This window comes from Mobula hypostoma, chromosome 17, assembly GCF_963921235.1.
Source record: "Mobula hypostoma chromosome 17, sMobHyp1.1, whole genome shotgun sequence".
Classification (NCBI taxonomy): Eukaryota; Metazoa; Chordata; class Chondrichthyes; order Myliobatiformes; family Myliobatidae; genus Mobula; species Mobula hypostoma.
Window position 1 is genome coordinate 1311547 of NC_086113.1, and position 17964 is coordinate 1329510.

A 17964-nucleotide genomic window follows, 5' to 3' on the forward strand; every position below is an offset into this window, starting at 1 on the left:
ACATCTTTTCTTAGATGAGGAGCCCAAAACTCAAGGTGAGGCCTCTCCAATACTGTATAAAGCCTCTAAACCTCTTGAAATGAATGCTAACATTGCATTTGCCTTCCTCACCACCAACTCTACCTACAAGTTAACCCTTTGGCTGTTCTGCACCAGAACTTCCAGATTTTTGGATTGTCTCTCCATTTCTTGCCCATTTTCCTAATTTCTCTTAAGTTCTTCCGCAGCCTACCTGTTTCCCCAACACTAGCTGCTCCTCCACCAGTCTTTATATCATCTATAAACTTGGCAACAAAGCCATCTACTCCATCATCTAAATCATTGATATACAGTATAAAAAGAAGCGGTCCCAACACCGACCCCTGTGAAACATCACTAGTTACTGGCAACCAACCAGAAAAGGATCCTTTTATTTCCACTTGCTGCCTCCTACCAATCAGCCAATGCTCTAACCATGTTAGTAATTCTCCTGTAATGCCATGGGCTCTCAACTTGGTAAGCAGCCTCATGTGTGGCACCTTGTCAAAGGCCTTCTGGAAGTCCAAATATACAACATCCAGTGCATCCCCTTTATCTATCATACTCGTCATCTCCTCAAAGAATTCCAACAGATTTTTCAGGCAAGATTTTCCCTTAAGGAAACCATGCTGACTTTGTCCCACCTTGGTCTGTGTCACCAAGTACTCCATCACCTCATCCTTAACAATTGATGCAATATCTTCTCAACCAATGAGGTCAGGCTAATTGGTCTATAATTTCCTTTCTGCTGCCTTCCTCCTTTCTTAGAATGAAGTGATATTTGCAATTTTCCAGTCCTCTGGCACCATGCCAGAGCCCAATGATCATTACTAATGTCTGCACAATCTCTACTGCTATCTCTTTCAGAACCCTAGGGTGCAATTATGCTCTATTCTTGGTTGGTGCAGCTGTAACGAAACCCAATTTCCCTCGGGATCAATAAAGTATATCTATCTATCTATCTATTTATCTAATTCATCAAGTCCAGGTGACTTGTACCCTTAGGTCTTTCAGCTTTTTGAGCATTTTCTCCGTTGTAATGCAACTGCACTGGTTTTCCTCCCGTATACCCTTCAACATCTGGCACATTACTAGATGACCTACCATGTAAAAAGCCATGTTGACTGTCCCTAATCGTTCCCTTTCTATCCAAAGTGCAATATGAAATGGTTCTTCCCCATCATGGGGTAAGTCTAGGACCAGAGAGCACAGCTTCAGAATAAAAGGACATCCCTTTAGAATGGAGATGGGGAGGAATTTCTTTAGCCAGAAAGCAATGAATCTGTAGAATTCATTGTCACAGATGGCTGTGGAGGCAAAGTCATTGGAGATATTTAAAGTGGAAGTTGATTCATTCTTGATTGATAAGGGTGTCAGAGGTTACTGGGAGAAGGTAGGTGAATAGGAATGAAAGGGAAAATGAATCAGCCATGACGGAATGGTGCATCAGACTTGATGGCCCGAATGGCCCAATTCTGCTCCGGTGACTTATGTTCAAATACTTGTATATCCAGTCCCTTAATACTTTCCAATTACTTACCCACTATTGATGTCAAGTTCACCAGCCTATAATTTCCTGGTTTAGTTTCAGTGCTTTTCTTAGACAATGGAACATCATTCACTATCCTCCAATTCTCTGGCACCTCATGCGCTGGTAGGATTTTAAAAATATCTCTGCTACAACCCCTGCAGTTTCTGCTCTAGGGGAAGGAGAGAGAGAAAATAAATAAATAAATGCATACATACATACATACGTATAATGTGGTCCAAGTTGACTGACCAAATCTATCCATAATGGGAATGGAAGGAATGAGGCAGGGTTCAACAGATAGGTCAGGGTGATTGAAGAAAGCTAAAGGAAGGAGGATTTAAACACAAGGCTGAGAATTGTTCAATAACAATCTGGATGTCAGAATAGGAAGAATATTGGTTAAGCAAGATTGAAATCCTGCAGAAAGGATACAACCGACAAAAATTAATATTAGCTGAGTTGTAGAGGATTTGACATTGAAGAGGAAAGCCTGGCTGTGGATGTTAGCAGCAGGTGAGTGAATCACGGTTCACTCCAGCAGGGGTGGGAATTAAGGAGGTGTTACAAATCTTTGGTACGTGGGTTCTGAAGGCAAACCAGGATTGAAGAGAGCTATGCATTGGCAGAGTCACTGCCTAGCAGGGGGATTAAACTAGTTTGTGTAGGCAGTGCCTTCAATCTTCCCTGTGTTTCGGAATTTTGCAGAATGAAGGAGCAACCGACAAGGAGCTCCAAGGTACGGGGTCTGGAAATGTATTCATTGTCAGAGATATCTTGATTTCACAAGGAAAGCTGGAACAGTTGGATGTAAAATTTACTGAGCTGATAACACTTAAAGAGTTCAAAATAGAAGTACTAATGGAGCTGTTAATGTGCTAATGGGATTATGGCTCTACGTTCAATAACAGTACATCTGTTAATGTAAGCTATTGCTTAAACAGAATAAGGATTTCAGTTGCTTTATTGTGATTTCTGCACAATACTTTTCTCTCAGTCTGAGCCAGTGGCCTATGTTCTGGTGCCGTTTTATCCGGGATGCTCTTTGAAGGAGGTGCAGGACACCAACCCCTTGAACTCAGCGGTGAGTTTCATGTCTTCATTGAGTGGGTCTTCAAAGTTCAACAGAGAAGTATGTGCCAGCAACTTTGCTTGAGAAGTAAATGAAAGGGGAATATCAAACACTATTAAATTTAAAAATAAGCTGAACCAAAGGGGATAAATGTTCCCACAAACTACGGACTCACTTTCAAGAACTCGTCACCTTGTGATCCAGATATTTATTGCCTATGTATTTATTATTATTGTTTCTTTTAGTATTTGCACAGTTTGTTGTCTTCTTCACTCTGGTTGAACATCCAAGTCGAGCAGTCTTTCATTGATTCTGTTGTAAGACTAAGATATAGGAGCAGCAGAATTAGGCTATTTGGCCCATCGAGTCTGCTCCTGTGTTTCATCATGCTGATCCAATTTTCCTCTCGGCCCCAGTCTCATGCCTTCCCCCTTGTATGCCTTCATGCTATGACCAGTCAAGAATCTATCAGCCTCTGCTTTAAATATACATAAAACTTGGCCTCTCCAGCTGCCTGTGGCAACACATTCCACAGATTCACCACTCTCTGGCTAAAGTGAATGGTGAAAGGCCTTGATAGAATGGATATTGAGAGTTTGTTTCCTATGGTGGGGGAGTCTAAGACCAGAGGACACTGCCTCAGAATGGGGGGGAGGGTCCTTTCGTAATGGAGATGAGTAATTTCTTTAGCCAGAGCGTGGTGAAAACATCTTGTTGCATTGACAAAGCTGTTAGAATGTGTCAACCAAGAGCTCAAATCCAATTCAGTGACTATTTAAACGACCAATATTTCAGATCATTGTCAAGTCTTCTCCAGAGACTTCAGTGGCAAGAGAGTATCTTGTGTTTTTCTATGAAGGACAGAAGACAGACTGAACCTTTTAATTAGTTTGTCCGTGATTGTGTGTTTCCTTCTATATACTGTGAATGCCCGCAAGAAAATGAATGTCAGGGTTGTATATGGTGACCTATATGGTGGAGTCTGGTTAATTGGGCCATTGGTTAATCGGAACATCTGCTTATTTGGGACAACTCTTAAAGAATAAAAACTAATCAAGAAAATAGCTGGAGTTCCCTTTACAGCAGGAATTCTGCAGATGTTTATTTGGGACACTATGCCACTTAATTGGGACAGGAGACTGTTGCCAAACAGTTTCTTACTAGCGTCAGACGCATGCACTTGTGTGGCTGTTGGACACCAAACCATGCTTAGAGTGAACAGTTTTTAAGTTGCATCAGTTGTGCGTGTGTTCAGAAAGAAGTGATTTTTGTCATTGATGAGAAATAGGCAAGAAAACTCCTTTGCTCACTGCAGTTTCGAGCATTCAGGCTTGGAGATACCAGAAATGGCCAGGAGGGAAAAGGAAATGATCTCACTACTTCAACAGGTTAGAAACTATGAAGAATTTAAGGGTATAGAGTAGACAGTCATCTTGAATGTTACCTTTGTTCCCCACTGGACAGCCTGCTCTAATTAGCTGTTTACATGAGACAGTGACCACATTCGGTATCCCACTTCGACAGGGGGACTAAACCAGGTGATCTGCCCAAATATGTGAAGTCAGCTCTGGCGGAATGGCAGGGACGTGGTTCTGCAACGTTATGTGGAGAGTGAAGGGGATGAGGCACAGATGTCATGGTCATCCACTGCAACCAAGAATGGCCCCAGTTTGTGACGCTGTTTATGCCACTAGGCCCGAACCGCCGAGGTCAAGAGAGTGAAACTGTCCGAGTGTAACTGCTTTATGTGATAAAATCATTACAGCATATGGCGACATATATGCACTTTGACTTTGCTCATGTCCACGTTAGCATAAACTCACATTTGGGCAGACAGAGAACATTTCAGAAAGGGAAGTGGTGGGTCACAGGACTGATAGAACTGTTTTCTAAGCGACAGTGTGTTTCATTGGTAAGGCTTGGCCTGAATGAGTTGGGGAGAACATATAACCCTGACATGACCTCTGTGGTGGTGAGCCCACACCTACAGGAAGTGACATGATGGAGATACTTATTAAAATGCTCGGTGCATTGCTAGGTTTAGTCGGAAACTGTCATTTCAGATATGGAACTGTACTGGACTGTGCAGTTCCACATTCTAAATAGTGGTACAGCACAGGAAAGGCCTTTCGGCCCACTGTGTCTGTACTGACCATGATGCACACAGCCTTGTTTCCCTGCCTCTTCGTGAGCCCATCTCAATACCTCTTTAAACGCTGCAATTGTACCTGCTAAACACACTTGGCACAGAAACCTCCTGTAAGTTTTCTCCTTTCAGCTTAAAGCTATACCTTCCAGTATCAGACATTTTGATGATGGCACTGTGATTAATAATAACTTTATTTGTATAGCACCCTTCATACGTTAAGATGCAGGCTCAGTTCTTTACATAGATTGTAAAGATAAATCGATATAGTAATAAAAACATAAGACAAAATTAAAAATCATCAGTAAGAACATAGAATAAAATGTAATTGAATATACCAAATTGTATAACTGTTATCAACATCAACAGGCCTTAAGTTAATCCTATAAGGAGGCCAAATTTTAAAAAGTAGATTCTTAGAAGTGTTCTTAGATCTTCCACAGTATTAAATTAAATTGATGGATGTCTTGGCATTGTGCAATTCTACTGCTTGATGTGTGGTGATTCATTGTTATTGAAATAATGCAAATATGCACATTTTGTTTCTAGGCTATTGGAAGCCATTGCTACTGTTAAGCTGCACGAAACACCTCTGCTACTGTTAACTTGAGGTTCTTTGTGCAGGTTTTATTGGCAAAAACGTCAAAAATCAAAGGGCACCAGGATGCTGTTACAGCTTGGGATTTCTACATTTTAGAGTTCAATTCCGGGGATTGTACATTCTCCCCATGAACGTGTGGGTGTCCTCTGGGTGGTCTAGTTTCCTCCCAGAGTCTAAAGACAGTGGGTTAGTTGGTTAATTGATGGTTGTAAATAGTCCTGTATTGAGGCTTGGGTTGAATAGGTGGGTTGCTGGGTGGTACGGCTGAAGGGATGGAAGGCCCTTCTGTGATGTATCGCTAAATTTATTTATCACCTTTGCTGTCACCAAATACCACCTTGAGATTCATTCCCTTGCTGGCATGCGCAGGGAAATAAAGAAATACAATGGAATTTATGAAAACCTATACATAAAGACGGCCAACAACCAGTGTGTAAAAGTAGACAAGTTATGTAAACTAAAATTTAAAAAAACATAAATACTGAGAACTTGAGTTGTAGAGTCCTTGAAAGTGTGTGTATAGATTGTGGGATCCGTTCAGTGTCAAGATGAGTGAGGTTATCCACGTTCATTCAAAAGCTTGATGGTTGAGGGGTAATGACTGTGTTTGAATGTAGTGGTGTGGGTCCTGAGCTCCTGCCCGATGACAGCAGTGGGAAGAGAGCACAGCCTGGGTGATGGGGTGGGATCCCTGATGGATGCTGCGTTCCCGTGGCAGTACTCCTTGTAGATGTGCTCAATGGTGGGGTCAGTAACTTGGACAGCTCTGTATAATGTGACTTTGGTCTAAAATGGTGTATGATAAGGTATCAGAATCTCCATTTCCGCTTGTCATGGGTGTGTGTGAGTTCAATCTGCCTTTGAGTAGATCTTGGATTCTGGCATCGGAGGTGTAGGTGGATGGTTGGCAATGCTCTGAGTGTAATTTGAAATCCCATACCTGTACTCAGTAATTAGTGTGTGTACCTCTGTTCTAAACCCATCCTGCATTGTCCTTTCTGTTTGAAGGAGGTAATAACAGTGATGAGAGGTGTTGCAGTTGGTTTACGAACACTTCATGGCTCAAACATTGTTCATGGCGCTTTACACCCTCACAATGTCTTTGTCATTAACCGTCAGCATGGAGTCCTTGGAGATTTTGACTTCACCAAGACACCGGTGAGTAGTTGGGTTTACTTCATGGTTTCCAATATTTATGGAGGAGAATTTTAACTGATTCAGAGATTGTGGTTATTACTGCTCAGGCCAGCATTGAGTACCTGTCCCAAATTAAAACCATCGGGCACAGGAGCAGAATTTAGCCATTCAGCCCATTGAGTCTGCTTTGCCAATCCATCATGGGTGATTTATTATCCCTGTCAGCCCCACGCTCCTGCCTTCTCCCATAGCCTTTGACACTCTTACTATTGCTATGAAAATTGGAGGTCATTTTGAATTTGTTACAGCTCATGAGGTGAAAGTACTTCTAGAAGGATTTTAAGGATATCAAGATGCTGACCTATGTACAGAGTGTAATATATTAAGACCATAAAATATAGGAGCAGAATTTGGTCATTGGCCCATTGAGTTTGCTCCACCATTCAATCATGGCTGATCCTTCTTTCCCCCTCCACAGCACCACTCCCTGGACTTCTCCCCGTGACGTTGATGTCATGTCCAATCAAGAACTTCTCAAGTTCGGTCTTAAATACACCCAACAACCTGGCCTCCACAGCTGCCTCTGGTAATAAATTTCACAAATTCACCACCCTCTGGCTAAAGAAATTTCTCTGTCACTGTTATAATTGGGCACCCCCCTATCCTGAAGCTGTGCCCTCTTGTCCCAGACTCCCCCACTGTAGCAAACATCCTTTCCACATCTATTCTGTCTAGGCCTTTCAACATTTGAAAGCTTTCAACGAGATCTCCCCCCCCCCCCCCACCACCACCACCACCACCACCACCACCTCATCTTTCTAAGTTGCAGCGAGTACAGACCCAGAGTGATCAAATGTTCCTCGAAACATGACCTTTTCATTCCTGGAATCATCCTTTGTGAACCTCCTCTGAACCCTCTCCAATGGCAGTACATCTTTTCTTAGATGAGGAGCCTAAAACTGTTCACAGTACTCAAGGTGAGGCCTCACCAGTGTCTTATAAAGACTCAGCATCACAGCCCTGTTCTTGTATTCCAGAGCTCTCAAAATGAATGCTAACATGGCATTTGTCTTCCTCACCACCAACTTGATTTGCAAGTTTACCTTCAGGGTGTTTTGCACAAGGACTCCCAAGTCCCTTTGCATCTCAGATTTTTTGGATTTTCTCTCCATTTAGAAAATAGTCTGCACATTTACTACTTCTACCAAAGTGCATGGTCATGCATTTTCCAACATTGTATTTCATTTGTCACTCTTGCCCATGTTCCTAATCTGTCTAAGTCCTTCTGCAGCCTACCTGTTTCATCAACACTACCTGCCCCTCCACCAGTCTTTGTATTATCTGCAAACTTGGCAACGAAACCATCTTTTCCATTGTCCAAATCATTTATATACAGCATAAAAAGAAGCGATCCCAACACCGACCCCTTGCGGAACACCACTAGTTACTGGCAGCTAACCAGAAAAGGTTCCCTTTATTCCCACTCACTGCTTCCTACCAATCAGCCAATGCTCTAACCGTATTAATAACTTTCCTGTAATACCATGGGTTCATAACTTGATAAGCAGCCTCATGTGTGGCACCTTGTCAAAAGCCTTTTGAAAATTCAAATGTACAACATCCACTGCATCCCCTTTATCTATCCCACTTGTAATCTCAAGTATTTCCAACAGGTTAGTCAGGCAGGATTTTCCCTGAAGGAACCGTGCTGACTTTGTCCTATCTTGTCCTGTGTCACCAAGTACTCCATAACCTCATCCTTAAACAATTGACTCCAACATATTCCCAACCACTGAGGTCTGGCTAACTGGTCTATAATTTCCTTTCTGCTGCCTTCCACCTGTCTTAAAGATTGGAGTGACATTTGCAATTTTCCAGTCCTCTGGCATCATGCCAGAGTCCAATGATTTTTGAAAGATCATTACTAATGTCTTCTCAATCTCTACTGCTTCCTCTTCCAGACCCTTAGGGTGCAGTTCATATGGTCCAAGTGACTTGGGTACCCTTAGGTCTTTAAGGTTTTTGAGCACCTTCTCCCTTGTAATAGTAACTGCACCCACTTCTCTTCCCTCACTCCCTTCAACACGGTAGGCTTATTCAGAAAGTTAGAAGGCATGGGATCCAGGGAAGTTTGGCCAGGTGGATTCAGAATTGGCTTGCCTGCAGAAGGCAGAGGGTGGTGGTGGAGGGAGTACATTCAGATTGGAGGATTGTGACTAGCGGTGTCCAACAAGGATCTGTTCTGGGACCTCTACTTTTCGTGATTTTTATTAACGACCTGGATGTAGGGGTAGAAGGGTGGGTTGGCAAGTTTGCAGACGACACAAAGGTTGGTGGTGTTGTAGATAGTGTAGAGGATTGTCAAAGATTGCAGAGAGACATTGATAGGATGCAGAAGTGGGCTGAGAAGTGGCAGATGGAGTTCAACCCGGAGAAGTGTGAGGTGGTACACTTTGGAAGGACAAACTCCAAGGCAGAGTACAAAGTAAATGGCAGGATACTTGGTAGTGTGGAGGAGCAGAGGGATCTCGGGGTACATGTCCACAGATCCCTGAAAGTTGCCTCACAGGTAGATAGGGTAGTTAAGAAAGCTTATGGGGTGTTAGCTTTCATAAGTCGAGGGAATCGAGTTTAAGAGTCGCGATGTAATGATGCAGCTCTATAAAACTCTGGTTAGGCCACACTTGGAGTACTGTGTCCAGTTCTGGTCACCTCACTATAGGAAGGATGTGGAAGCATTGGAAAGGGTACAGAGGAGATTTACCAGGATGCTGCCTGGTTTAGAAAGTATGCATTATGATCAGAGATTAAGGGAGCTAGGGCTTTACTCTTTGGAGAGGAGGAGGATGAGAGGAGACATGATAGAGGTGTACAAGATAATAAGAGGAATAGATAGAGTGGATAGCCAGCACCTCTTCCCCAGGGCACCACTGCTCAATACAAGAAGACATGGTTTTAAGGTAAGGGGTGGGAAATTCAAGGGGGATATTAGAGGAAGGTTTTTCACTCAGAGAGTGGTTGGTGCATGGAATGCACTGCCTGAGTCAGTGGTGGAGGCAGATACACTAGTGAAGTTTAAGAGACTACTAGACAGGTATATAGAGGAATCTAAGGTGGGGGCTTATATGGGAGGCAGGGTTTGAGGGTCGTCACAACATGGTGGGCCGAAGGGCCTGTACTGTGCTGTACTATTCTATGTTCTATCTGGTGCACTGCTGGTGTCTTACACAGTGACGACTGATGCAAAATAGTTTATCTGCCATTTCCTTGTCCTCTTTATTACTTCTCTGGCCTTATTTTCTAGTGGTCCTGTATCCACTCTCATCTCTAAATATCTGTTTGCTTAAATACTCTTAAGTACAGTATAGAGCACTGTACCTGAACAAAGGTAAATACTTTACCCAGTATAGAGTATACAGGCATCGGTAGCATGGTAGCATCAAAACAAAGGCATCCGTTAGTCTTGTGAGACCATGAATCTGCGTCTGGAAAGTCTTCACTCTCCAGGGCGCAGGCCTGGGCAAGGTTGTATGGAAGACCGGCAGTTACCCATGCTGCAAGTCTCCCCTCTCCACGACACTGATGTTGTCCAAGGGAAGGGCATTAGGACCCATACAGCTTGGCACCAGTGTCGTCGCAGAGTAATGTGTGGTTAAGTGCCTTGCTCAAGGACACAACACGTTCCCTCGGCTGGGGCTCGAACTCACGACCTTCAGGTCGCTAGTCCAATGCCTTAACCACTTGGCCACGTGCCCATGTGGTAGCATCCCAGTTATTGTAGCACCATTAAAAGCCAGCAATTGGGGTTCAATTCCTGTGTTCTCCCTCTAACGGTGTGGATTTGCTCCAGGAGCTCCAGTTTCTTCCCAGTCTCCAAAGACATACAGGTGATAGTTAATAGCTGTGGGCATGTTACGTTGGCGTGGGAAACGCAGCACACTTGAGGCTGCCCCAGCACCTGGTCGTTGATGGAAATAGCACCTTTCTCTGTGTTTCCATGTAGATGTGACAAATAATGCTAATCTTTTGCTCAAATGGTGTAAAGTACTGAAGCTTATTAATTAGTATATCACTGTAGATTGCAAAAGAATTATTTAAATGATTTTCAAACAGTTAGAAATGTGATCCGTGACCGTTACCACCTGTCTTTCACCGTCAGGATCAGCGCACTAACGTCAGTTGGATGGTGGCTGATAAACTAGACCTGGTGGCACCGGAGGTCCGGAGTGGCCATGCTGTTGTTCCTGCATCTGACATGTTTGCTTACGGAAACCAGCTCCTCTGGGTAAATGCCAATTTCTACCTAATGCAATTTACAGCACCATTCCTGAATTAAGGTACTCTACCCGGTACAGTATGGAGCAGCGTACCAGATCAAAGGTATATGCTCTACCCATCTGATGGTAACTACGTTGCAGTAGAGGTTATAAATGCAACTAGGATACATGGAGCTTTAAGTTATTCTGCTGCTGTGTCAAGTCCAAAGAGACCATACTTGGAGCATTATCAAAAAGTTAGAAGTATATTTATTTACAAGTATGTATACTATCTCTATCCTTGAGGTTTGCCTACTTACAAGCAGCTTCAAAACAAAGAACCCCAATAGAACAAAAAGGATTGTCAAACACCCAATGTGCAGAGGAGAAAAACATTGTGTCAGCAAACATCATTCAGAACTGAATTTTACCGAAGTGAGTGCACAGCCTCGAAGCCGTTCACCAGTGCAGCTGATCCAGGAAGCTGTTGTTGCCTCAGTTCAGCACAGAGACGACTGAACCTCGCGGAGCAGCGAGCTGAACATTGACCCATCCCTCACCTCTGGACCTGACACCTTGACCTTTTCAGTCTGGCCAAACCTGGGTCATTCCTCGCTTTCAGTCTCAGGCCTTACCACCGTGATTCAGCCATACTTGTCCTTTCCAGTCTGGCCTGGGACAGTTAAACCTGAGGTCGCCCCTCAATCTCTGACCCGGGACCTGCTGCTTCTTAGGCCCAGAACTCACTGCTCCATTCAGCCCATACCATACCTTTCCAATTATTCTACATTGTAGAACATTGAAGAGGATAACCCAGGAGCAGACCATTCAGCTGAAAATGTTGTGCCAGTCCAGTTAAACTAGAAATCAAATGGCCAGCTAATCTCTTCTGCCTGCTCAATGTCAATATCCCTCCATTTCTATCGTTCATGTGCCTATCTAAACGTCTTTTAAAAGTTTCTAATGTTTCTACTTCTACCACCTCTCCAGCTAGTGCATTGCAGGCATCCAGCATTCCCTATGTGTAAACAAAGTTGCCCCTCACATCTCCTTTGAAATTACCCCCTCTCTGGTATGAGACACTTCAACCCTTGGAAAACAATACTGTCTGTTTACTTTATCAATGCCTCTAATAATCGTATAAACATCATCGGATCTGTCCTCAGCCTCTACTGCCCCAGAAAAACAACCCGTTTGTCCAACCTCTCACTGTAGCACATGCCCTTTAATCCAGCCAGCATCCTGGTAAACCTCTCAAGCCTCAATATCCTTCCCATGATGGGGTGACCAGAACAGTATGCAGTACTCCAGATGCGGCCTAACTGGAGTTTAATAAAACTGCAACATAACCTCCTGACTTTTGAATTCAATGTCGTATGCCACTATAACTTTCAGGGAGTTATGAGCTTGTCCATGCTGACCAGTGGGCATCTTTCCACATTAACCCCATCACCCAGCACCTGGTCCATTACCCTCTACAACCAAGCACTTGACAAGTCTTTACCTGGAGACTTCTTACCTGCTCGCAGTGACTCTCAGCCACTCTCCCAGTCTTCGTCCAGGTGAAGACCCCCCCGCCCTCATATTCCCTCTGAATTCCTCCCCTCCCCTCACTATAACCCATGACCTCTTGTTTCATCTACCTTTGATGTGAGGAGCAGTTCCCTTCAGCCAACCCTGTACACTTCAAAATTGTATACAGTACATGCCACAGGTACATCCTTTATTATCCTCCTGTGCTCCAGGGAGAAGGGACCCACTGCTCCAGACTCTCCTTGGAACCAAACTGTTCCATCCAGGCAGCATCCTTGTGAATCTCCTCTCCAGCACAAACCGTAGCCTTCCTACGATGTGGTGACCAAGATTCACTGAAACATACAGTGGAAATACATCATTAGTGTTTAAACCAACACACCTAAGGATATCCAGTGACAAACAGGACAAAATCTGCAGATGCTGGAAATCGAAGCGACACACACAAAATGCCAGGGGAACTCAGCAGACCAGGCAGCATCCATGGAAAAGAGTAAACAGTCGACGTTTCAGGCCAAGATCCTTCATCAGGACTGGAGAAAGAGAGATGAGAAGTCGGAGTAAGAAGGTGGAGGAGGGGAGGAAGAAATACAAGCTAGTAGGTGAAAGGTGAAACTGGAAGTGGGGGGGAGTGGTGAAGTAAAGAGCTGGGAAGTCGGTGAAAGAGACAAAGGGCTGGAGAAGGGGGGAGCTGATAGGAGAGTGTAGAGGCCATTGACGAAAGGGAAGGGGGAGGCACATCAGAGGGAGGTGATGGACAGGTGAGAGAGGGAAATAGGAATGGGGAATGGTTGAGGGTGGGGGAGGCTGTTACCAGAAGTTTGAGAAATTGATGTTCATGCCATCAGGTTGGAGGCGACCCAGACGGAATACAAGATGTTGCTCCTCCAACCTGGGTGTGGCCTCGTTGTGCTAGTAGAGGCAGCCATGGACTGATCAATATGCAGGAGGCTACCTTGGGAGACCTCTTGAACGAGCCCCTATGCTCTGCCAGAAAAAGTGGGATCTCCCAGTGGCTACCCATTTTAATTCTACTCCCCATTCCCATTCTGACATGTCAGTCCATGGCCTCCTCTACTGCTGTGATGAAACAGAAAACCTACAGCACAATACAGGCCCTTCAGCCCACAAAGCTGTGCTGAACATGTCCCTACCTTAGAAATTACTAGGCTTACCCCTAGCCCTCTATTTTTCTAAGCTCCACGTACCTATCCAAAAGTCTCTTAAAAGACCCTGTCGTATCCGCCTCCACCACTGTTGCTGGCAGCCCATTCCACGCACTCACCACTCTCTGCATAAAAAAAAACAAACAAACAAACTTACCCCTGACATCTCCCCTGTACCTACTCCCCAGCACCTTAAACTTGTGTCCTCTTGTGGCAACCATTTCAGCCCTGGGAAAAAGCCTCTGACTATCCACACGATCAATGTCTCTCATCATCTTATACACCTCTATCAGGTCACCTCTCATCCTTCGTCGCTCCCAGGAGAAAAGGCCGAGTTCACTCAACCTATTCTCACAAGGCATGCTCCCCAATCTGGGCAACATCCTTGTAAATCTCCTCTGCACCTTTTCTGTGGTTTCCACGTCCTTCCTGTAATGAGGCGACCAGAACTGAGCACAGTACTCCAAATGGGCTCTGACTAGGGTCCTATATAGCTGCAACATTACCTCTCAGCTCCTAAATTCAATCCCACGGTTGATGGAGGCCAATAAACTGTATGCCTTCTTAACACAGAGTCAACCTATGCACCAGCTTTGAGTGTTCTATGGATTCAGAGCCCAAGATCCCTCTGATCCTCCATACTGTCAAGAATTTTACCATTAATACTATATTCTGCCATCATATTTGACCTACCAAAATGAACTACTTCACACTTATCTGGGTTAAGTGCCATCTGCCACTTCTCAGCCCAGTTTTGCATCCTATCAATGTCCCGCTGTAACCTCTGACAGCCCTCAACACTATCCACAACACGTCCAATCTTTTCTGTCATCAGCAAACTTAACTAACCCATCCCTCCACTTCCTCATCCAGGTCATTTATAAAATTCATGAAGAGTAGGGGTCCCAGAACAGATCCCTGAGGCACTCCACTGGTGACGGACCTCCATGCAGAATATGACCCGTCTACAACCACTCTTTGCCTTCTGTGGGCAAGCCAGTTCTGGATCCACAAAGCAATGTCCCCTTGGATCCCATGCCTCCTTACTTTCTCAATAAGCCTTGCATGGGGTACCTTATCAAATGCCTTGCTAAAATCGGTATTAACTATATCTACTGCTCTTCCTTCGTCAATGTGTTTAGTCACATCCTCAAAAAGTTCAATCAGGCTCGTAAGGCATGAACTGCCCTTGACAAAGCCATGCTGACTATTCCTAATCATATTATACCTCTCCAAATGTTCATAAATCCTGCCTCTTAGGATCTTCTCCATCAACTTACCAACCACTGAAGTAAGACTCACTGGTCTATAATTTCCTGGGCTATCTCTACTCCCTTTCTTGAATAAAGGAACAACATCTGCAACTCTTCAATCCTCCAGAACCTCTCCTGTCCACATTGATGATGCAAAGATCATCGCCTGAGACTCAGCAGTCTCCTCCCTTGCCTCCCACAGTAGCCTGTGGTACATCTCATCCGGTCCTGGTGACTTATCCAACTTGATGCTTTCCAAAAGCTCCAGCACATCCTCTTTCTTAATATCTACATGCTCAAGCTTTTCAGTCCGCTGCAAGTCATCACTACAATCAGCAAGTCCTTTTCCATAGTGAATACTGAAGTAAAGTATTCATTAAGTACCCCTGCTATTTCCTCCAGTTCCATATACATTTTCTCACTGTCACACTTGATAGGTCCTATTCTTTCACGTCTTATCCTCTTGCTCTTCACATATTTGTAGAATGCTTTGGGGTTTTCCTTAATCCTGCCCACTAGGGCCTTCTCATGGCCCCTTCTGACTCTCCTAATTTCATTCTTAAGCACCTTCCTGTTAGTCTTATAATCTTCTAGATCTCTAACATTACCTAGCTCTCTGAACCTTTTGTAAACTTTTCTTCTTGACTAGATTTATTACAGCCTTTGTACCCTACCGTAACTTCCCTGTTTCATTGGAACGTACCTATGCAGAACTCCACACAAATATCCTCTGAATGTTTGTCACATTTCTTCCGTACTTTTCCCTGAGAACATCTGTTCCCAATTTAAGCTTCTAATTTCTTGCCTGATCGCCTTACTCCAATTAAATGTTTTTCTAACTTGTCTGTTCCTATTTCTCTCCAATGCTATTGTAAAGGAGATAGAATTATGATCACTATCTCCAAAATACTCTCCCACTGAGAGGTCTGACATCTGACCAGTTTCATTTCCCAATACCAAATTAAGTACAGCCTCCCCTCTTGTAGGCTTATCTATATATTGTGTCAAGAAACCTTCCTGAACACACCTAACAAACTCCACCCCATCTAAAACCCCTTGCTCTAGGGAGATTGCAATCGATATTTAGGAACTTAAAATCTCCCACCACGACAACTCTATTATTATACCTTTCCAGGATCTGTTTCCCTATCTGCTCCTCGATATCCCTGTTACTATTGGGCAGCCTATAAAAAAAACACCCAAAGTTATTGACCCCTTCCTGTTCCTAACCTCCACCCACAGAGATTCCGCAGACAATCCCTCCATGACTTCCTCCTTGTCTGCATCCGTGATCAATAGTGCCACGCCCCCCCACCTCTTTTGCTTCCCTCCCTGTCCTTTCTGAAACATCTAAAACCTGGCACTTGAAGTAACCGTTCCTGTCCCTGAGCCATCCAGGTCTCTGTAATGGCCACAACATCATAGCTCCAAGTACTGGTCCATGCTCTAAACTCGTCTGCTTTGTTCACAATACTCCTTGTGTTAAAATAGACATACAGTATCTCAAACCATCAGTCTGATCGCATTCCTTCTCTATCATCTGCCTATCCTCCCTCACACACTGTCTCCAAGCTTTCTCTATTTGTGAGCCAACTGCCTCTTCCCCAGTCTCTTCAGTTCGATTCCCACCCCTTAACAATTCTAGTTTAAACTCTGCCCAGTAGCCCGCCAGGATATTGGTCCCCTGGGATTCCAGTGGCCACACTCAGGTTGGAGGAGCAACACCTTGTATCAGGGAGCTTCCAACCTGATGGCATAAACATCGGTTTCTGGAACTTCCAGTAATGCCCCCTTTTCCCTCTCTTACCTGATCTCCTTACCTACCCATCGCCTCCCTCTTCCCTTTCTTCCATGGCCTGTCCTCCATCAGATTCCCCCTTCTCCAGCCCTTTATCTCTTTCACCTAAATTGACTTCCCAGCTTACTCTTCACCCTTCCCCCGCTCCCCATTTCACCTATCATCTACTGCTTTGTATTTCTTCCTCCCTTCCTCCCACCTTCTTCCACTGACTTCTGATCTTTTCTCCAGTCCTGATGAAGGGTCTCAGCCTGAAACATCGACTGTTTACAGCTGGGCTGTTCTGGAGGCAGCCCGCAAGTGTCACCACACTTTCCAGCACCAACATAGCATGCCTACAATGCTTGGCAGAACAACAAGACAACCCTTTTCCTCCCTCCCACCCACACGTGCATGCACATACACACAGTCCTTTAACCCCAGAACTGGCCTCCAGGCTCTAGCAGACATGGGTTAACCAGAACTGCACATGGTTTTCCAGCTGAGGTCTGAGCAAAATTTTATAAAATTGGAATAACTTCTCGTTAGTTCACGGACTAATGAAAGTCAGTATCCTATAAGCCTTTCTACCTGAACTATAACCTTCGAGGATCTCAGATTTGCCCTCTGTACCTCAGTAACCCCTAACGTGTTACCATGTCTTGTGTAACCTCGGCTCATTAGTGGTCCCAAAGTGCATCACCTGATGTTTGTGTGGATTAAGCTCCACCCACCAGACCGAAATCCCCCTGCAGCCTAAAACTGTGCTGCACACCACCACCATCTCCACCAGTCCTGATGTTACCTGCATACAGTACTTGCTGATCTTCATTTGCATACATCATAATGAATGAGGATCCCAGCACTGATCTCTGTGGGGTACAGGCATCCACTCACAGTAACAGCTCTTTACCATCATTGTCCATCTCCTATTGTCACGGCAGTTGTGAATCCACCTTGCCAGCTTGCCCTGAGCCCCATGGGGCCTAACCTTTTAGACTTGTCTCCCAACTTGTAAAGAGCTGTAATAAAGTCCAGGTAAATCACATCTGCTGCCCTACGCTCATTGATACTCTTTGTTACCTCTTCAAAGAATTCAATCAAATTAGTCAGATAGGAGTTGCCTCCAACTGAGCCATCTTATTTGCCCCTGCCTTTACAAGTTACCATTCTTACTGTCCCTCAGAATGTGTTACACTGTCTGTCCTACCTCTGACAGTTTTAGAGGTACCAGGTTTTTCCCTGCAACCTTTAGTGAAAAGGAGGGTCATATTTGCTGTCATCCAGTTATCTACCCTACCTGTGTCCAACCCAGATGTCAAAATTTTAGCCAGTACTGAAACACAGCCTCCTGCAGCAACCTGCCCAAGTGATTTATCTACCTTCAACTGTACCAAGGCACTGAGTACCTCCTCTGAATTCCTCAACAACCAATCTGCTTCCTTTGTGAATACCAATGAAGGCCATAAGACATGGG

General features: G+C 44.4%; 1 protein-coding gene and 1 long non-coding RNA gene across 3 annotated transcripts in view; one reads left to right on the forward strand and one right to left on the reverse strand.

Annotated features, from left to right (window-relative positions):
• LOC134357664 (serine/threonine-protein kinase 31-like) overlaps positions 1-17964 on the forward strand; it is a 136775-nt gene that overhangs the window by 111349 nt on the left and 7462 nt on the right. The window contains exons 18-20 of the mRNA XM_063069284.1: positions 2544-2630; positions 6374-6523; positions 10662-10787. Coding sequence (XP_062925354.1) covers positions 2544-2630; positions 6374-6523; positions 10662-10787 — 363 coding nt within the window. The remainder of the gene's footprint in view (positions 1-2543; positions 2631-6373; positions 6524-10661; positions 10788-17964) is intronic.
• The window catches only part of LOC134357665 (uncharacterized), a 57975-nt gene that overhangs the window by 9037 nt on the left and 30974 nt on the right, over positions 1-17964 (reverse strand). Inside the window, exons 2-3 of one of the 2 annotated variants that reach the window (XR_010020691.1) lie at positions 12402-12626; positions 1651-1718 (exon numbers count right to left, since the gene is read on the reverse strand). This is a non-coding gene — a long non-coding RNA (uncharacterized LOC134357665). Of the gene's footprint in view, positions 1-1650; positions 1719-12401; positions 12627-17964 lie in introns of those variants that run through there. The other variant, XR_010020690.1, reaches the window with a different exon arrangement.